At 36.5% G+C, this 23,250-nt stretch overlaps 1 protein-coding gene across 2 annotated transcripts in view; it reads right to left on the bottom strand.

Moving 5' to 3' along the window:
• Positions 1–23,250, bottom strand: part of LOC112046731 (sodium channel protein 60E) — a 260,429-nt gene that overhangs the window by 51,744 nt on the left and 185,435 nt on the right. For both annotated transcript variants that reach the window (XM_052887629.1, XM_052887630.1), the window contains exon 4: positions 1,902–2,122. In XM_052887629.1, the coding sequence (XP_052743589.1) occupies positions 1,902–2,122 (221 nt within the window). The remainder of the gene's footprint in view (positions 1–1,901; positions 2,123–23,250) is intronic.

Below are 23,250 nucleotides of genomic sequence, written 5' to 3'. Positions count from 1 at the left end.
AGGGGCCCATCTAAGGATTTAAATCGATGAATAACACTTATAAAACGTCATTGAATAAATGAATACCTACTTAAATGATGAAGTTTATTACGGCATATCATATTCATACTTCATGCTGTTGTGTCCTTAATAACGTACATTTATTATTTTCCCGGTAAAAAAGCTATCAGATACCGCTCGCTCATACGAAGATCGTTACACGGAAAATTCAGATAATTTGCTGCAGCCTCGTGTTGTACCCGTCGCTTAATGGACTGAGAGCCTGCGGTACCCAGACTTACCTCATTTAATGAAGACTTTAAAAGGGAATGCCTGGATAGGCCCTGGCCTACCCTAACCACCCGGCAATTTACTTAAATGTAAAAAAATGTTGATAATTTTTCTTATTGAAAACAACTATTCAAAAATAATTCATCATTATCAACCCATATTCGGCTCACTGCTGAGTACGAGTGTCCTCTCAGAATGAAAGGGGTTAGGAAAATTTTCAGGTATGCAGCTTTCCTCACGATGTTTTTCCTTCATCGTTTGAGACATGTAATATATTTTTTTTTTAATTTTATTTTGAATAAGCAAGCGCTTAGCTGCAATCATGCCCGATGGTAAACGATGATGCAGCCTATGGTGGAACGCGCTTGCCTAGAAGATGCCTATTCACTCTTGACTTGAAAATAATTTCTTAAAATGTACATAATTGAAAAGTTAGAGGTGCATGCTCCGGACCGTATTCGAACCTACGCCCTCTGGAAACGGAGGCAGAAGTCAAATCCACTGGGTCATCACGAATTTTTGTATTTTTTACAAAAATCAATATTATTTACAAACCGCAAAATTTCGGCTAACATATATTGCGTTATTTATGTCAGCCATCATTTTAAAGAGTATGTCGCACTATACACAGGACACTCTGTATAATAAAAAAAATTCACCTTAAAATGTATGAATTTCCATCTAATTACGATAAAAGATTTTTTATTGATTCTGAAATTTTATTATCCTGTTTGTTTTACAATCACTCAGACAGTCTGTGTTCTTTATGTAGTTACTCGTAATATTGACCTTATTTACCCGAATGAATAAAATCATGTAAATCAATATATTCAAACATAGCCATTTCTATTGGCTACCGTATGTTGTGGCAAACTTTCAGTCTTTATAAAATGAGGTAAGTCTAGCTATTACAGGCTCTCTTTCTACAAGCGCGTTTTATATTTAACACGATCATTCCGCTGGGCTTTTTGTCATTACCACCTCGTATTAAAACGGAATATGTCCGTTTTAATGGACGCGTTAAGCCATAAGTTGTCCGTTTGTTCCAACAAAAAGGATCGCTTGTGTTCCAGTTGTCACTGGTCTCGGCTTCGCGATTACACCAAATACAAATAATTATTTGACGGCCTCCGTGGCGCAGTGGTATGCGCGGTGGATTTACAAGACGGAGGTCCTGGGTTCGATCCCCGGCTGGGCAGATTGAGATTTTCTTAATTTGTCCAGGTCTGGCTGGTGGGAGGCTTCGGCTGTGGCTAGTTACCACCCTACCGGCAAAGACGTACCGCCAAGCGATTTAGCGTTCCGGTACGATGCCGTGTAGAAACCGAAAGGGGTGTGGATTTTCATCCTCCTCCTAACAAGTTAGACTGCATCACCACTTACCATCAGGTGAGATTGTAGTCAAGGGGGCTAACTTGTAAAGAATAAAAAAAAAATATTTGTATTCGGTTGTACAAATACCATTTAGATACTTGTATACAGTTGTCTCGTTAAGCTGGTGGTTAACCTATTTGACGGCGTCCGTGGCGGAAAATTTCAACATAAATATCATGGTTTCAAGAAATACAGCCAGGTGAAGCGATCTGTCACCCGCACCATCCTACATGAAACGAACTGATTGGTTATTTTACCTGGCATAATAGAAACAGTCTTCAACGCCCTCAGCACCCTGAAGGTGCGCAGTCCGGCCAGGTTGCCGACCTCCATGCCGATGGTCGCGTAACCAGACGTGATCACCACGAAGTCCAGCCAGTTCCACGGGTTCCGCAAATACGTGTACTTGTTGAGAATGAACCCCTTCGCTATGCACTTGATTATCATCTCCGCCGTGTAAATCGCCAGAAATATGTATCTGAAAAAGAAAGAGTAATTTTTAGAACATATTTAGAAAGACATATACAGGGTGCTGGGTAGTTTTTCCCATTGTCGTCATCAACTCATATTCGGCTCACTGCTGAGCTCGAGTTTCCTCTCAGAATAAGAGGGGTTAGGCCAATAGTCCACCACGCTGGCCCAATGTGGATTGGCAGACTTCACACACGCAGAGAATTAAGATAATTTTCTGGTATGCAGGTCTCCTCACGATGTTTTCCTTCACCGATTGAGACACGTGATATTTAATTTCTTAAAATGCACACAACTAAAAAGTTAGAGGTGCATGCCCCGGACCGGATTCGAACCCACACCCTCCGGAATCGGAGGCAGAGGTCATATCCTCTAGGCTATCACGGCTTAATTTTTCCATTACTATAGGGTTAAATTATTTGCCGAAAATTAATTAAAAATGTTCAAAGAACGCGTGTTATAAAAATTAATATTTTCAGAGTAAATATTATTTTTTTTTTGTAAAAATATCTTAAAATGTGTCCCTAGCCCCGCGGTTTTATAGGCGTAGTTCCCGTTTTCTTGGGAATGCGGATAGCCTATGTTACTCGGTGGAGATGTAGATTTTTATGTGTAAAAGAATTTTCCAAATCATTTCTATGGATCCAGAGATTAAGCTCTACATACAACCTTTATGTTTGTTAGTCCTTCGTACCACAAATAATAAACCGATTTCACTGTAATTTAGAATGGAGATAGATTATACCTCAAGGTATAATCTATCTCCATTCTAAATTTATTAAAATTAAATTTATTTAATGAAGATTAATAGCTATATAATATGTGAAACTACAGGATGTGATACATAAACAAATAATATTTATTGTATAATAAAAATATCTGGTTTGTTCGAATCTTTTCAACAACCTGTTATTTTTTTTTATTCTTACAAGTTAGCCCTTGATTACAATCTCACCTGATGGTAAGTGATAATCTAAGAAGGAAGCAGGCTAACTTGTTAGGAGGAGGATGAAAATCCACACCCCTATCGGTTTCTACACGACATAGTACCGGAACGCTAAATCGCTTGGCGGTACGTCTTTGTCGGTAGGGTGATAACCACGACAGAAGCCTACCACCAGCCAGACCTGGACCAATTAAGAAAAACTCAATCGCCCCAGCCAGGGATCGAACCAGGACCTGTGTCTTGTAAATCCACCGCGCATACCACTGCGCCACGGAGGCCGCTATCATATAAAAAGTCGTTTTTTCTCCCTAGGTTCCCCATCAGGTGTCAAGCTCCCAACATAATTAATTCTAAGATGAAATCACAATCTCTGACTTGTTTAATAATAAAATAAAAATAAAACCAACTCTAATACTCGTAGGTACATGTATAAATTCATCAATCAAAGAATCATCTATCAAAAGAAAATCTCAAATCTCTCGTCGCCATATGAAACGATATTCAACAAGGATTCACAATAAATGTTCACATTTCGCAGGAAATAAAATTCCAGTTCTACATTGTAGACGTGAAAAAATACAAAACACGAATATCGTGGAACTTTTTAAACTTGAAATGTTTGTAGCAAACATACATAGCATGTTTTACTTTGTAGACTGTATATATTTTTGACGTGACAACGTCTTATAACTCGATGGAGCCGGCTGCACACTCGAAAAAAGATGACGTCATGCGTCGTTCTCTCGCTCTAGGGTTGCCAACTTTTTTCACAAGAAATAATGTAGATATATTCTGGTCTATGAAGATTATTAAACTGTATTTTAGATAACCAAACATTTTCTTAGACGAAAAATGCAATCCTTCGATCAGTATTTTCATATGACGTACGTTGTCACGTTTAACTATAGTCAGTAAACCGACTTTACAGACAATCGATTTTTTAATAGTGGGAGGCTTTGGCCGTGGTTATTTACCACCCTACCAGCAAAGGGACCCTCGCACAAAACGTTTCGCATCGACGTTTCTAATAAGAACAGCGAAGATGTAGAATGCCCTTCCGGCTTCTGTGTTTCCTAACACTTATGATTTGTGCACCTTCAAGACAAGAACAGTCATTTTCTAGGCAAGCGCGTTCCAACCTAGACCTCATCATTGCTTTCCACCAGGCATGATTGTAGTCAAGCGCAAGTCTATTAAGAATAAAAAAGACGTACCTCCAAGCGATCTAGCGTTCCGGTACGATGTCCTGTGAAACACTGCAAGGTGTGTAGATTTTAATCCTACTCCTAACAAGTTACCCCGCAGATTGCACGATCGCTTACAATCAGATTAGATTGTAGTCAAACGCTATCTTGTAAAGAATTAAAAAATATATAAGCGTTGATTTTGTACCAATGCAATAATTTTAAATTAACTTTCGTGGTTACGTGAACATTTTAAGATAAGATGTAGGCAGAAAATGAAAAAAAAGAAAATCGTGCACAAAGTTTTTTATTACGTAGGGTAGGCACTATATGTACAAATTATCGTTTTAAATAAAATGGAAGTTTTTACGGTACCGTACCTGGTAATTTCGATGTAAAAAATTGTAATGAGTATGTACCTAAAAGCGTTAGCTACTCAGAGTAGGCAGCGCATTTTCACAACTATGAAGTGCACGTCACTCTTATAAGTATAATCTATCTCCATTCCAAATTTCACAAAAATCGGTCAAGTTCTTGCGGCGTGAATGAGTAAAAAAACACACACGCACATACTCTAGCACATAGATTTTAGCGTTTATTTAACATTAGAATAAAGTAAAAAGAAAATAAACCAAGATATTTTTAAATTTTTCATCACTTTATACTAGCAATTTTGTACCTAATGTTTACAGAATAAATATTGCCGAGAAGCTAAGGTGATTTTATTAAAATAAGATAAAACCGTCTCTGTAATATTATTATGATGCTGGAAAATATTCGCACATTCCTCACCTGAATCATGAATACACTAAGCGGGCGAAGAAATATGAGATCTTAATACATTCATGTTGTAATACAGAGAAGAGCTACTATTATGTATTCTGCGGAAGAGCTAACAGGATGAAAATACTGTGTTATAGTCCTCAAAAGTGATTACAAATGTCGAACAAAGGTTATGATTCACAACACTTGTCAGGACAACTTAATTAATAAATCAAACTGTAACCAAAATAAGACCCTAGAATGGCAGAGAATGACCTTGAGTGGAGTCACGTACTTGTGAACGATGTGTGTAGGGTTAAAGGATCCTTTGACAGTCGACTAACACTCCCCTTTTCCACTCAAGTCACTCTCCCCGCCTATCCCAAATAACCCATAAAGAATTACACAACAAGAGATGTGGACGGCTCGAACGCCACGAGCACACTGAAGCCAACACGAAATCGTGCGACGTCATATACGTCACAGGCTACTATTTCCAACACTAAACGGCGATAACAACTGTATATACGTAAAGGAGAATGCCCACCGGCCAATACATAGTCTGCCCCAGGAATCCAGGTATACCCCCATATAGACGTACTTACTAGTGGACGCCCGCAACTTCGTTCGCGTAAAATCTGTTATTCCGGGAAAAAAGTAGCCTATGTGCACTTTATCTCTATTCCAAATTTCGATCAAATCGGTTCAGCGGTATAGTAACAGACAGACTTACTTTCGCCTTTATAATATTATTAAATAGATATGGAAATGATAATATAATGTATAAAAAAGTATGTTTCTTGAAGAAATAAATATTTTTAAAAACGTTCGCCGGTGTACCACAGCGGCGAAGTAACATTTGAATCTGTATTATTTTTTCTGTCCAAGCTTAACAAACAATCAAACGAACAAACAAACCAACCACAAGTCTTCAAAAAATCAGGCTGTATGGTCAACGATCTTTGCCTGTCCCCGTCGGATAAATTGAAAATGAATTAAAAATTACGTTAAAAATTGTAACAATCTTTTCCATGATAAAGTAAGGTTTTCATTATTAAAGCAGAATTATGAAGTTTTATTTTTCATATAAGTAAGTAAATTAAATGCCGAGTCGTTAGAATAGGCCATGGCCGGGGATGGGCATTCCCTTTTATGTTTACAGGGAGTCGCTGGATGCATGCATATCTGGACCGTATCATTTAGAAATTCATATAAGAGACCTAGTAACCGCAGTGTTGGTCGACCATCCACCAGGTGGACTGACGACATCAAGCGAGTCTCAGGGATTCGCTGGATGCAGGTGGCTCAGTATCGTGGTGTTTGGAAGTCCCTACAAAAGGCCTATGTCCTGCAGTGGATATCCATCGGCTGATATGATGATAAGAGACCTTGTCTTGCAGTTGCTATCTATGGGTTGATTATAATGATGGTGATGACTAAATTAAAAATAAATAATTATATTGTTATTAGTAAAATATAAAGCACAAATATAGGCAAATTCGTTTTAAAATGTATTTTAGTTAGACCTACATCTTGTTCGGTGCAAGTGTACTTAACAGTTACCATTTTTCAGTGTTAATGGAAACCCTAGCACACGGTAATGACTGCGTTGCATGCGGCTCGCCGTAATTTTCAACAGATTATGATGCTTAAATGTAACACGAAAGAACAAAGTATAATATTGCTTTTTGAATGCTTTATTTTATAACGAACAAAATTAATTAGTAGGTATTAAAAATAAAGTCTTTGTAATCTAATTTTGTATTTATGATTGGTGACTTTGTCAATGGGATTACAGATACAAATCCCCATGTCCTATTTGTGACTTTTATGCTGAAAATTATTAAGAAGATAGTTAAAGCTCAATAATTTATATTTCACTAGACCAGAGGTTCCCAAACTTTTCTCATAGACCACTTTCAATTTAACTGGTTTCGGTGGACCCCCTGCTAATATCCAAAATTTGACAAAAAACATGATCACCTATGAAAATTTTCGTTGCAGCTGAATTAACAGCCACCTTGAAAGAACAGTTTTTTTAATAGAAAGAATTGCTTACTTAGTTCATTAATTATTTGATGGTGCTATGAGTAATTTTAGGCAACTTTAATTTTTGATATCTACTCACAGCACAAGGAAACAATCAATTCAAAATTATTTTATTGAGGAAACTCCCCATTCGGTATGGGCCATATAAGTATTTGCGGATTCCTGCTTACTAATCGTGAACCCCCATTTTTATGACCCCTGGGGGCAGACCAACAAGGCAGTTTAATGTAAGCATCGTAATGAGTAAGTAGTACATACTAGGCTTACTCATTACGAGCTATTATTTTTCTTATAAAAAAATTTCTTAGAAAAATAGCCAAATATCAACCTAATAGCGGCACACCCGGAAATATCGCTCTTTCATTGCGTTGGGGCAAAAGAGATGGAACTGGGACAACTTTGCCGCCATTGGTCTTCATACGTCGTTGGTCACATACTAGGCCTACACATTGAAATAATTTACATATATTTATATAGTCCGTATACAAATAGCCATTACGTAGAATTCAAAGTTATTTAGCAGATGTTTTGTACGACTCTCAATGTGAAAAAAAAAAGGTATTCAGCGTCCCCGTTAGTCACAACGTCGGTAAAGCGACATTCACATACGGTAGGCACAAAGTCGCTGAGTGAGATCCACTTGGGGGCTTTAATTACATCTCCATACCTCGCAGCCTCCTCTTTGACGACAGTTTTTGTGTTCACTGCAAAACGAATCGGAGTATAACTACCATTTGGCCTTTTTTACCTCGTGGATACTTTCTTGAAAACGTAGGTATACGTTTTCGCGGACTCAGAAGTGATTACAAAAATAAAGAAACTAATGTCGAACAAAGGTTAATGATTCACAACATTTGTCAGGAGAACTTAAATAACAAATCAAACTGTAACCAAAATAAGACCTGAGAATGGCAGAGAATGACATTGAGTGAAGTCACGCACTTGTGAACGTTGTGTATAGGGTTAAAGGCGCCTTTGACAGATATCTAACATTCCCCTTTTCCACTCAAGTCACTCTCCCCGCCTATCCTAAGTAACCCATAGTCACGAGCACACTGAAACCGTCCGTACCGCAGTCATTGCAACGCGGCGATAACATACGTAATTTTTAGGATTAAAAAAGGAAAAAGTTGAACCCTAATATCACTTTGTTGTAATCTGTCTGTCAAGACCCTTTATGACCCTCAGAATACAGAAAACCACCAGAAGGAGTGATAGCGCAAAGAAGTGAAGCCATTTAAACTACACATTTTACGATTACTCACTCTGTGTTTGTCATGTTGTTTGACGTGCTATACAGGTGACAAATTTAATTAAATTAAGCCGTCTTGTGCTATTCCTTCGTGTAAAAATGCCGTTGGTAAAAACAAGAAACTGAATAGGATCACATTTCACGTGTAAGTAGCACAAATAAATATTCTTATGTTAAAATAATGAATAATTTTTACGTGAATTTAGTTGTCATAGAAACCGATGACTTCATTTTGTAAGTGTTGCCAATGTAATTGTTTTGATTTTCCCTACTTTTAATTTCAATTCAAGGATTTAATATTTATGTAAAATATTAATCAACTAAATAGGTAGGCATAGGTTCCGGCAATTAAGTTGAAATAAAATTGTGGTAATCAGCGCAGATAAAGAAAGTGTAAAATAATCTTAAAGCTTTAAAATTTTACAAATAACAATGGCGTGCTATATTATAATAAGTTCGTTCGTTCTTGTCTGTTTGTGTGTTTGTTTGCACATTTATTTGTTTTCGTGTGCTTGTTTGGTCTTTTGTTTGTTTTTGTACCTACTTGTTTGCTTGTTTGTTTGAGCAAGAGGATTAAATAAAATATTTTTATCTTCAAAACACATTCTTAAAAGATATTAAACCAATTAAATGGCCTTATTTATACTTGAATTTTAAGAGACATAAAAATTAGAGAAATAAGACGAGATAATAATAACTGTGCACGCAATTGAAATACATATTTATAATAATAATATAATATAATTATATGGAATATATAAAATTATTATTGTAAATATGTATTTCTTTAGTTTGTTAGTTGATAAGTTTTATAATAACCGTCTTATTATATCTATTATTTATTTTTCCTTGTCTTAAATTTTTTAGAGTTCATTTTCTTGCTGACTCTTAGCAATCACTAGAAAACCGGTCCCACTGTTTTTATTATTTACCATACAAGTTAACATTTAATGTGATGAACTGTACACTTATTGTTTTCCTTTTAACATTATAAATTTTTACCACAAAATAGGGAAAAATTTAACAGCTCATGTACTAGCAACATTACGCGGGTGAGAATTGCGACGAGTGCAGGCTGTTGTGTACAATTTTTGGACACACTGCGCACTATAGAATGACATCTAAACGTGGCTTCTGGTGGTTTTCTGTATTCTGAGTTATGACCATATGATCAGTCCAATGAAATTGTGACAAAATTAAACTTGTAGACAAAGACACGGCCGTACCTATATTCAAAAACGCATATTTCGACTATAAAGGGAATCAAAACACATTGGATAATTCCCGTTGATAAAATACTATTGCACGAATTTTCATGCGATTTTCAACAATAGAAAGTGATTTATGTAGAAAGGTTTAGTACATAATTTATCGATATTTTGTGTAAATTGATTGAAATATGACGGTAATTCTTGAAAGTGTCAGAAAAGTCAAACCTTTGACATTTTAGTACAATTAAACAAAATCAATAAAAAATCGAAACACTCCGCCAGTACTGTTCAGGTGACCTGTTTCGATTTTTTGATGAGAAGTATATTTAATCGATCACGGCACGACACGGCAAACCCTTTAAAAATCGAAATTTATTCCAAATGAAAACTCGAATATTTTTCTTAGCCTCCTTTGAAGTTCAACTAACTATGGTTCTACCGTATTTAAAAGTATTTTTACTTTTACTACAGTACAAACTTTATATAAAAAGCTCACTCAAAAGGACTACCTAACAAAAGAGGGGAAAAATACGCTTTTACGTTAACACAATAGTAAAAATACATGAATTCTCGCTTAAAATAACTACGGTTTAAAACTAGCCCGTGAAATAAGACACTTTCAACACAGTTTAGCTAAAAGAAAACGCGGTGTCGCTTAAAAAGTCGTAAATCAAAATGTGGGCTATTTAGGTTAGCTTAGTGCTTAGCAGAGCGCTGTACTGCTTAGTGTGAGAATTTATCAGTTTCACTAAAAACTTTTTAGAGCTTGCTTGCTTACTGCAGATAAAAAGGCAATTCGAATGAGTGCACTCGTAATTCTTAAAGTCAAATCTTTATTTATAGAACGTAGAACCTTCGGTACCTTATTTTAAGATGACTTCAAATATATGTCCCAAAATGTCTATTGATAATTTACAAATAGGTTGACAGTATTTTTGTATTGTTTATGAAATATTGGTGGTTATTTGAAACCAATATTTTTTATATGTTTGTTTTTTATTTTGTGACCGAAGTACGTATTTGATTGATTGAACGCGCTAATCTCAGGAATTAAGAAAGAAAGAAAGAAAATTATTTTATTTGGACACACACACACATAATACACAAAAGACAACAAATACTTAAAAACTAAAGAAAGTAATTTTAAAAATATAGTGAACTAATAAATTAGATATATTAAACTAATAAAACTAAATTAAACCCAAAAAAAAGAAAAATGATGTGTGTGGTACCAAAATGGTCACCACTCAGCATGTGCTACGCTAGTGATGGAATTACTGGTCCAATTTAAAAAATTCTTTCAGTGTTAGATAGCCCATTTATCTAGGAAGGTTATAGGCTATATATTATCCCCGTATTCCTACGGAAACGGGAACCAAGCGGGTAAAACCGCGCGGTGTCAGCTAGTCCCATCTAAAATGCCATTTACATAACGTATCCACCGCGAATAAGGAGCTTTTATTGTAGATTAAAAAATATCCAACATATTCAAAGAGACCGCTACTTGGCTCCAAGAACCCTGAAAATGATTACACGGCACAGCACTATGTGGGATTTTTTTTTTAATTTTTCGCGCAACTGAACTGTGCCACGAGTAACAGCACTTAGCATATTTCAAATTTTGTTACACGGGAATACTTTATACGGGTCTTTTCACACAGGTAGTTTCGCTTAGATGTTTTATTATTTTTAATTCAACCTCTTTACTTTAAACATATTTAATTTACAGACTTGCGGTATTCATGTCTCTGTCTTTATCTTCTACTAGCTGATGCCGCGCGGTTTCACCCGCGTGGTTCCCGTTCCCGTGGGAATATCGGGATAATATATACCCTATAGCCTTCCTCGATAAATGAGCTATCTAACACTGAAAGAATTTTTTAAATCGGACCAGTAGTTCCTGAGATTAGCGCGTTCAATCAAACAAACAAACAAACAAACAAACAAACTCTTCAGCTTTATTATATTAGTATAGATTGTATATAAATTCTAGTAGACGCCGCGCGGTTTCACTCGCGTGGTTCCCGTTCCAATAAGAATACGGAGATAAAATATAGCCTATAACCTTCCTCGATAAATGGACTATCTAACACTGAAAAAAATTTTCAAATCGAACCAGTACTTTCTGAGATTAGCGCGTTCAAACAAACAAACGCTTATGTCAAGCTTTATAACATTAGTATAGATCAGCGGGAGTTTAGGCGGGAAAATCGTAAGAATCACAGATAAATTTCGTTTTATTTTCATAGATTGGTTGCATTTTAGAATTTTATAGCATAAAGTAGTCCTTAAACTCTCTAGCAAAATTCGTCCTTAGCGGACGTCTACTATAAACTACCTCCCTGCCAAATTTCAACTTTGTACGTAAAGTAGTGTTCGGAGTGGTAGTTTGCCCGCCCCGTTGGTTTATTGTCGTATTCTAATACAGTCTTTTCCGATTAGTTGGAGGGTAATGGGAATATCTATACTAATACGAGTATTATAGAGCTGAAGAGTTTGTTTGTTTGATTGAAACTAAGGAACTACTGGTCCGATTTGAAAAATTGTTTCAGCGTTAGATAGCCTATTTATCAAGGAAGGTTATAGACTATATATTATCCCGGTATTCTTACGGGAACGGGAACCACGCGGTTAAAACCGCGCGGCGTCAGCTAGTTGGTCATATTTAAAAGATTATGGCAAATATTCTTTTTTTTAAATTAAGTATTATATTAATAGATTATATAGAGCGCCGTGATAGCCCAGTGGATATGACCTCTGCCTCCAATTCCGGAGGGTGTGGGTTCGAATCCGGTCCGGGGCATGCACTTCCAACTTTTCAGTTGTGTGCATTTTAAGAAATTATATGTCATGTGTCTCAAACGGTGAAGGAAAACATCGTGAGGAAACCTGCATACCAGCGAATTTTCTGAATTCTCTGCGTGTGTGAAGTCTGCCAATCCGCATTGGGCCGTGGTGGTGTATTGGCCTAACCCCTCTCATTCTGAGAGGAGACTCGAGCTCAGCGGTGAGCCGTATATGGGTTGATAACGATAGAGTTCATTATGAAAGGTCTATGCTAAAAATACACAAGGGTTGGCGGACGACCAAAATGATCAATGTTATCACTACGCCGTCGCAGGTCCTAAATATTAATATTTAAAGGGCTATTAAAAACTTGTACGAAGCTTCAGAGCTTTTACACAAAGTGCCGGCTCATGGTTTACTTTTGGGCGTAAAATGTTCAGCTTAATTTGTCAAACTCAATTTGTGCGTGAATATTTCATGTCTCGTACGGTTTTCTTGTTTAGATATTCCCTCTCCCTGACTCGGCAATTTTAGATAAATGTGGCCATAATTTTACCAGATATGCTTGCTGATTTTCGTGTAGGATAATTTATAAATCCACACTTTCATCTAAACATTCGTAATCATCATTATCAACTCACTGCTGAGCACAAGTCTCCTCTCCGAATGAGAGGGGTTAGGTCAATAGTCCACCACGCTGGCCCAATGCGGATTGGCAGACTTCATATGTGAAGTCTGCCTGCTTGAAGTGTGTAATTCTCTCTGTATGCAGAGAGAATTAAGAAAATTCTCTGGTATGTAGGTTTCCTCATGATGTTTTTCCTTCACCGTTTGAGACACGTGATATTTATTTTTTTAAAATGCACATAACTGAAACGTTGGAGGTGCATGCCTGGGATTCAAACCTATAACTCCGGCTGGCCTCTGGAATCGGAGGCAGAGACCCGGAGGAGAAGGCAGAGGTCAGATAACCTTCTCCGTATTATGGTCTTAAACCGTGCCAAGTTTCATTTGAATTCATTCAGTAGTCTCAGCGTTATGTCCGAATAACAAAAAAACACGTTAACGTTTGTTATTACAATTGGTATATGTAAAATCTGAAATTGCGAATAAACATAAAGGATTCGATTTGCTTAATTCTTTAATATTACCAGGATAAGTTTATAGACATAGACATTTCCTTTTCTTTCCTTTTCTATTTTTAATCTTAAAAACGTTCCGCTTACAAATAAGAAAATTATTAATGAACAAATAGAAACAGCAGATGTAAAGTCGAGGGGGATTTACTCCCGACAGCGTAAAAGATAGAGAGCAAATAAACCAAATCTTGTGGGAAGGCGACGGTAACAATCCAATTTTAGCCCAAAGAATTGAGCATTAAAGTTCAAATTCCAACGGGGATACGTTTGACTCGTGTATCGGAATTTATTTGTCGGTTAGATGTGTGATAAATCTAGAGAAGATTCATGAGATTTGCAATGATATAAACAGATTGTTAGAAATCTAGTGTAAAAGTTATTAATCTTTTAAACACTGATTGAGAGGGCTTACCGAGCTGAGAGTACTCGTATTACATTATTTTTGGGCTATATTTATTGTGTAGTAAATAAAATATTATAATGTTTTTAACTAATTTTTTTTTTATTTTTCATAACTTAGCCCAAGTCAGTTTTAATTTAAATATATTATTCGTCATTCTATCGTACGGAATATAACATTATCTGCAGCTTAATTGAAATAAATGAATCAATTCAATTATAATAGTTAAGTTAGCCCTTAACTACAATGTCACCTGGTGGTAACTGATTATGTAGTCTAAGATGGAAGCGGGCTAACTTGTTAGGAGGAGGATGAATATCCACACACCTTTCGGTTTCTACACGACATCGTACCGGAATGCTAAATCGCTTGGCAGTACTTCTTTGCCGGTAGGGTGGTAACTAGCCACGGCCGAAGCCTCCCACCAGCTAGACCCGGACCAATTAGGAACATCTCAATCAGCCCAGCCGGGGATCGAACACAGGACCTCCGTTTTGTAAGTCCACCGCGCATACCACTGCGCCACAGAGGCCGTCAAAAATTTATTCGATGTCTAAAGTGGTTATTATAATTATTGTCGGTAAGGTTGATATAAGAAAGTAGTACACTTTGTTAAGAACAAAACAATGTGTTTTTAGTTTTTAAATTGAATAAATCTTCTGAAAATAAAAGATAGGTACCGATGAATCTTACTTTTTTATGAGAACCTCCTTTTTTTAAGTTGTTCAAAAAGTCAGTAACAATATAACATATAGATATTGGTATTTAGCAGTATGCACAATTGGACAGTGATAGATTAAATGTATTTTTTTTGGGTAGCATAGGTTTGCCACGGTAATCTCCCGAAACTTGAACTCGAACTCGAAACGAAAAAAAAAGAGATAGAAAAAAATATTTTTAAAAATGTTTTCTACTTGGATTACGCACCCATACTAAAGATTTGTGTTTTTTTTATTTTGGTCTAAGTTAAAAATATACCAAGAAGTTAACACCACATGTTACAAAAGAATCAATATGGGAGATGGAGGTCCAAAGATTGTAGCCCAAAATTCTTTTTGCTAATTAAATAAAATATCATCAATCAAGGGTCACCAGTTAAGCTGCAAAGAGTAGCTAAACAACTTCTTCCTTTTTCAATGTTCCTTTCAAAAAGCACTTTATCACGGGAATCATGAAAACAACAATTTAATACACCACGAGCCGTCAAACTTTGAAACTCAAAGTAAAGTAATCAAAAACAAAGTTTCCGCTTAATTAATTCCACTTCTTACAAGATGGCCGGAATTTGAGAAGTGATCACGATTCGTTATGTAAATCGAACAGTTACTTTGTAAGAACATGGTTGATAATTTAGTAAAATGTGATGATGTGACGTAATTGTACATGATTTAACGTTTTTCTATCAATAATCGTTTTAAGTATCAAAATACTTGGACCTTGCTCACGAGATTACCGCCATGTGGAATGTTGAGTCAACTGTTACTGTTCCGATAGTTGTTTCAGTCAATGGTCTTGTAGCGAAAAGCTTCGACCAACATCTCAAGAAGTTTTCACTTAACTGTTGGATCAAGAGTCGGATACAGAAGGCATTGATTCTTGAGACGGCACGTATTGTGAGCAGGTTCCTCACGCTGAAGCCCTGACTACCGGTCACTTGGGCACTGAAGTCCCGCACCGGGAGGGTTTATTTTTTCATAAATTTTTAATATGGTTTTGTATTATATTTTTATATTAACATTGTTAAAAATTGAAAAAGGTAAATAAATAAATGAGAGTTTATCGTTTTAGCATAAAAATCGATCTATCCATCCTTCCAGCCATCCAGCGGCTCCCTGCAACCTGCTTGATATTCTCGCTCCACCTAGTGGGGGGTCGACCAACACTGCGCTTTCCGGTGCGGGGTCGCCATTCCAGCAACTTGGGACCCTAACGACCATCGGCTCTTCGAACTATGTGGCCTGCCTACTGCCACTTTAGCTTCGCGACTCGCTGAGCTTTGTCAGTGACTTTGGTTCAATGACTTTATTCCAAGTTATCTTTGGCCTGCCACGTCTTTAGTTGCCTTCTCTAGAACGCCACTGAAAGGGCTCCTGATGACATCTGATGTTTGACATAAAATGTGGCATTAGAGAGGGTCCAGAGATCATGATTGCAAATTGTAGAATTTCAGAAGATGCCGAAGATATTTCGCATAAAGACCTGAGATGAGGTGAGGAAGTGTATTTTCAAGTGTTCCAATTATTATTAGTGTTTAAGACGTCCAATTAAGCAACATAAATGGCTGTATATTTTAACTGGTTTCATTTAGAAATAAAATGTTTTCACAGATCTATTTTCAACTAGATACTTCCACACGTTCCTTACTAGACTATCAGATGAACAACAACTATCAAATGATACTGTAAACGTCCCGCTTTTGCCTATATAGGTACGGATCCCTAAAAAACTAGTGAATGTACGAGTTTTGTTGCGCTGGATTTCAGCCAATATATTCCAAACAATTTCAGAGTATGCACAGTCAATCGGAAGCGAGAGTACTTGTGAAGTGGCTCTCGTCAATAGAAAAATCGCAGCTGTATTTCAATTTGAAGTTTAGGAAAATATTTTTTCAGAAAGCGAGTGGAGTTGCCTTTATTTGCGGAGTATAAAATGAAGCTTAAATATAATTGTTGGTACGATAAAGATAGCACAAAGACAAGTGTCGCTGCAGTAATTTTTTACTGCAGCGCTGATGTTTATGGTTGTCACCGTAACACGTGGATTCGAAAGATATCATCCTACATTTTCGTATTTTTTTTTTTTTTTTTTTTTTTTTTATTCTTTACAAGTTAGCCCTTGACTACAATCTCACCTGATGGTAAGTGATGATGCAGTCTAAGATGGAAGCGGGCTAACTTGTTAGGTGGAGGATGAAAATCCACACCCCTTTCGGTTTCTACACGGCATCGTACCGGAACGCTAAATCGCTTGGCGGTACGTCTTTGCCGGTAGGGTGGTAACTAGCCACGGCCGAAGCCTCCCACCAGCCAGACCTGGACAAATTAAGAAAATCTCAATCTGCCCAGCCGGGGATCGAACCCAGGACCTCCGTCTTGTAAATCCAACGCGCATACCACTGCGCCACGGAGGCCGTCATATGTATAGTGTAGCCTTCAAGCACTACTACATCTCACCGCGTGGTCTTCGATGATTCCATGCGTACGTCAAATGTCCAAACTTCAACCTGCATCCAGCGAATCCCTGCGACTCGCTTGAGCTGACCTTAACCAGCTGATAATTAATTGAAGATAGAACATGCATCATAAAGCTAAAGTGTAAGTTTCATTATCATCATAATCTCCTTTACCTTATCCCACTTAAGTGTGGGGTCGCCAATTATGTCAATCTCCTCCATTCGCCTCTATTACTCGTCAACTAATCATCCACTCCCTTTACATATATGTCCTCTTTCACACACTCCAGCCATCTCTTCTTTGGGCTTTCTCTCCTCTTGTGCCCTTCCATTTGCAATTTCACTATTATTCTTCTGGTAATATGACGTTTATCCCTTCGCATTATATGTTAATACAAAGCTAATCTTTTGCTCCTCAATTTTTCTGTCACTTTCGGACTTCCTCCTAAAATTCATTCCTTGTTTCCATTCTTGTCACACCATACATCCATCTCAACATACGCATTTCATTTATTGATTCTTGTAAAATAATTGGCAGTAATAGCATTAAACTGGAACAGTTAATTCGTTTAGAAGAATTACAATGTTGTAAGATATGTCGAAGCTAAATTATGTAAACAAACCTTCATTCCTTAATTCTATCAATGCTGCCAATAAAAAAAAAAACAATTCCAGTCCAGAAGTACATCGCCGGACACAAACAGTTTCTTTAATTTATCAAAATAGTTCTAAATGTGAAAACTGAAATATGCAAAAAACAAATAGTACAGTGGAATCGATTGCACCAGAAATGTCATGTCGGTCGCGCCGTCAGTATCATTAGGGATAAATTGGAGTGAAAGCCGATAGCTTCCAGCTAGGAGCGAGTGACGCATCATTTGTCGGCGGGCTTTACGACATTGCATTTACATGCAGGTGATACTGTCTGATGTTTTTGACTAGAGTTTTAGATAGACTTGCTAAGTATTGGATTGTTGATATGAAGGTTCGTTTGTTTTTCCTTAGCATGCTGTACATCCAGATGTTTGAGGGATTTTTACATACTTAATATAAGTTGTCATGGTCTCAGTTATGGAAATGACATATCACCTTTGTCATGTTACTAAAGAATAACGGTTGTCACTTGTCAAAGAGTCTATCTTTAGGGCCAAGGGCTTCGGCAAGAAACTTACTTATGATTGCTTGGTGCTTGCTTATGTTTTAGATAAATTATTAGAAAAAAACATCCACAAATATACCTATGGCTTCCTGGACTTACCCAATGTCGATTTGACAATGCAAAGACGCAATATTTTCAACACTATTATTCCAGCAAAACAACAAAACATAGGACGCATTAAAATGTAGAAATAATAAAATAACGTACACAAACAGAATTAATGCATTAAGCTCGTATTATTTCGCAAAGTTATAGTGGAAGACGAGTGGATGATGCATCCATAAACCACGTGTCTACTTGACATTCTTCTTGTTTTCAAATATACTGTTGAAACATTATACCTATATATAAATTGTGCATATTTTTGCGTGATTCCCAGGCAGTAGCTTAATGGCTGATTGAGATTGGTTTGCTAGGTGTCTACACGATGGAATCCGAAATGAAGATATCCGTAAAACAACCAAAATTGCCGACATAACTCAATGAATCGCAAAGCTACAGTGGCACATATTTCGAAGAAAAAAGGTGTTGAAATTGCAACCCTGTACCGGGAAAGGTAGTGTAGGTCGAACGAACTGACTCCATTAAACTGACGATTCACACGGAGTGCTTGCTGCAGGTGATTCAGTACCGTATATTTCGGAAATCTCTGCAAATGGACTGTTTTGTAGAGTATGTCCATGGGCCTGATGTCTAAAGATAACGTCGATGATGATGAAAATGGATTTATCTTGGTCAGTTTAGTTTTCATGGTCACCTTCCATCACCATTCGATCAACACCATGGCACTAAACACTGTCGCAGAAGATAAATCTGCCTTCGTGGCAGGCAAAACCGGTGGTAGAATCTTTACAAATAGTCAGTATCAAAAGTGCTTGTATACTGAGCCTACTTGAAATAAATGAATTTATGATTTTTTTTTGATTTTTTTAAAATATTGAATTATGTGATGAGTCCAATGAAACGCCAAGATGAGAAATTTGATTTTCCATGTTTACGCTTTTTTTTTTATTCTTTACAAGTTAGCCCTTGACTGCAATCTCACCTGATGGTAAGTGATGATGCAGTCTAAGATGGAAGCGGGCTAACTTGTTAGGAGGAGGATGAAAATCCACACCCCTTTCGGTTTCTACACGGCATCGTACCGGAACGCTAAATCGCTTGGCGGTACGTCTTTGTCGGTAGGTTGGTAACTAGCCACGGCCGAAGCCTCCCACCAGCCAGACCCGGACAAATTAAGAAAATCTCAATCTGCCCAGCCGGGGATCGAACCCAGGACCTCCGTCTTGTATATCCACCGCGCATACCACTGCGCCACGGAGGCCGTCAAATACCATGATAACGTTAAATAAAAAAATGTAAACAGAATCTTAAATTGAAGCATTTAAAAAGCTGTAATAGCAAAAAAGTTCCATGAAATAGAGCAATCAATCAGTTGTCTCGCATCCAAAAGCTGATATTAACCCAATCCGTTCCAGCTATCTAAATATTTATGAATGAGAACGAGTGTCTGAATGGAAAATACAAGCATTTGGCGTCGGCTTCTTTGATAAGCGTACAAGTTTCTTGGCTTACTGCCTAAGCGCGCTTGTTGCCGACAAGATGTCAATCGAGTCACGTAAATGAGCTTAGGGGAGGGAGGCTCTGTGGGATAATTTAGGGCCATCAAAGCCTCCGCGGAGAGACTTGAGACTTGGCTTGTTAACGTTTAGTAAATAGATGCGCTGTTAGATGATTTGGTATTAATGATTGACGTAGGTACTATAAACAACCGAATTCATGTATGTAGTTATGAATTTTGTGGTTTATACCTACATTTATGTGCGAAGTTTATGGGGCATTGACGAAGAGTTTTGCGGTAGGTATCCAAAAATAACTTTGTCATATATTTTTCCTATTTTTTGGTGAATCCTCCTGGGTTTAGTGTCTTCAATTTTGATCCAATACTGCTGCGGTAGTGGACACATATTTAGCTACATACCGCAAGCTGTCCAAGTGTATTCGAAAAATAAGTGCAAAACACCTTTTGGCCCCATTTCTTCTTTAATTTGCGCCTTGAACTTTCAGCTGGTGTTAAGATAGTTTTAACGATAGGTATCTCATAATAAAAATACGTAAATTTCCAAATTGTTACAAACTGGTACCCACGAGACTCAAAACGCAAACGAGGTAGACCATTAAGAAGGTGGAGTGACGATATAGCCAGGGTTGCAGGTAAAACATGGCAACGAACAGCCAGAGACAGAATACAATGGCTACAATTGGAGGAGGCTTTCACTGCTATATGCAGTCCTTACAAAAAAGAATAATAAAATGAAAAATTAAGATTACTAACATAATATAAAAAATAGATAATATCAACTAACCCACTAACAATCTATAAAACTTGTAAACCTTAATAATATTTTTTAAAAAATGTATGTAATTGTAAGGAAATAAAGCTATTTTTATTTTATTTATTTTTTATCTCGTATTAAAAATACGTAAATTTTTCGCAACCAATCAGTTGGTAGCAAAAAAACGGTTGGAATTTACACTATTATAATAAACCAACGGCGTCTAGCGACGAGTAAAGGTTCATGGTTGCGGCAGATAAGTCATCAAAAAACGCGCGAAAACACGTCGACCCAAATTAAAATGTCACTCTCGTTTTGAAAAACGTTTTCATACGGTGACGTGTTATTCACACGCTCAGTTTATCTTTGAACTTTTATTCCAATGTATTTTTTATCGGTTTAAACAAATTGAATACGGGTCACCTATCCTATATAGGTAGAAAGAATGAAAGAAAAGACCTTTATTTCTTTATTTTGCCAATTCAAAGAATACCCAATACCTAATAATGTAACAAATAAAAAAATCCAGTATAAAATTAGCACAGGTGACTAACTTATGTCTGTGAGCCTAGTGGGAGTTTTCAATATTTTCAAACTGTTACTATCGCGTTGACGTAAACGCGAATTTATATGAAATTGAAACAGTTGTGCAGTTATGCCACTAGATGGCGTTGTTTCAATTCCTTAGAAATTCGTGTTTACTTTAACGCGATAGTAACAGTATCAAACTGCCACTAGGCCCTCTGTAGTCAAAATCGATATTTCATATTACTGAATAAACTAGTGGTACTGACCTACGTAAATGACGTGACGATAATGCGTCTAAGGCCTCATTTGCACATGAGAATATTTTAATGGACGTTCAAGCGTTCAAATACAACAAATGTTCAGAAAGCACGGTGCTTTTTTATCGAGCAGAGTTGAATTTTCAATTTTGGGCGTTAGAAATAGACAATTAATTAAATTAAGAACGTTACTTACTAAAAGTGCTAACTCTGGGTATTAACGTATCGCTTTTTTAACTCTCGTGCGATGGGGACCCAAGTATTCAATGCCTGATGGTTTGATGGTTGTTCAGAGAAGAGTCTTATCGGAAGATCAAGAAACATTTCCCTCAGAAGTAGTAAGGGAGCCAAACCACGTGAGATAACGATGAAACGGACATAACAAGTAAAGACTACAGTTTTAACCCTTAATTCCACCTCTGTATAAAACAAAACGCAAGCATATAGGAAAGTCTTTTTATAATTATATAATTTAATAATTATATGAACGATAAAAAGTCTTGGTGTTTACGATTTGCGATTGTGTACTTAATTCTAGATAACTTCGTAAAATGGTGGTAAACGAAAAAAATAGTCTTGGCTGAGTTTGTAGTGGATTCTTCTCGGACTTTGGAATCCTCGAACTTTAACTTTAAGTTTTCGACTTCAATTATTATTAAGTATGACATAACTTGAAGTTTCAAAAAAGTGCTTGTAACCTAAGCTTAATTGAAATAAATCAGTTTTGTGTTTTGAGACATTGAGAGGCTTAAGTGTACTAAAATGCAGCCGTCAGAAAGAAATGGAGCCGTATGCTTGTCACAAAACTAAATAGTGCAAAAGATTTAAACAAAACGCGACGTCTAGTTAAATAAAAGTCCGTGGTTTGAATAAATATTGTCACCATTATTATTCATACATCATTATATCGACAACGCAACCATTTGGTTGAAGATGAGTAATGCTCCTCACGCATGTTTAGCAGTGTTATATACAAACTTGAATATAAATAGCGAAGGATTGATGATTGATGTTCAACGCCCAAATCTTTGTCAACGTTTCAGTTTACATGATATATGGAATACTTATTCGCAAAAAAAGTCTTCATCAATTTGGTATTTATTTTAATTTTTTTTATGTTACAGAGATTTGTAAAACAAACAGGTTGAAATACCAAAAAATGGTTTTTGAGTTCTTTTTTGTTTTATCATTAAAACATAATAAATGAAATATGAATGGTCATAATAAACTTCACAACAGGGGCGTAGCTACCGCCGTATCATTGATAGTATCATAGAAGTATAAAAGCAAAAATTATTCAAATTTAATCTACAGTCTCCCTTAATTTGGTGCTTCCCGCAGAAAAAAAAACAAAACTGCTAAGTAGAGAAATTTTCGGGATTTGCTACTCGTCTATTGGGCCCCCAACTAACTTTGATACAGTGCCCCTCCAAGGCAAGCTACGCCACTGTTCCACAAAGTAACTTTTAACATTTATTTAGCTTTAATAATAAAAACTAGATAAACAATATTAAACTTGAAGAAATCTATTGGACATAAAAATAAACACTTAAATAGAAATCAATTGGATACAAAAATAAAACTTAACCAACACAAAACGTTAATCGATATAATCGAAAACTTCATTTTCAACGCATCTACATTGTAACTATAAATAGAAACGATAGCGGAAATTGTAAATAGAGAAAAATAAGCTTAGTTTTCCCGTCTCCTCTATCATGGGCACTTTGAGAGCTCAATAGGAGATTTAAAATTCTGATCACGTCTTTGCCGCGACTGTATACTTTAGTTAACTGCTAGTGACGTCATTGGTATTTATTGGTCTTAACTAATAAACAAAAGAAAATTGCTGTTCATTAATCAACTCAATCGCTCCACACCGATTTATCGGTTTGATTTTTTGTTTTGTTTTATTTAATTTTTACAAAATGATAGTAGAGAAATCTGCAAAGT

This window comes from Bicyclus anynana, chromosome 20 (assembly GCF_947172395.1).
Source record: "Bicyclus anynana chromosome 20, ilBicAnyn1.1, whole genome shotgun sequence".
NCBI classification, from domain to species: Eukaryota; Metazoa; Arthropoda; class Insecta; order Lepidoptera; family Nymphalidae; genus Bicyclus; species Bicyclus anynana.
The sequence above is the reverse complement of the archived record's forward strand: the minus strand, read 5'-3'. Positions and strand labels throughout refer to the sequence as shown.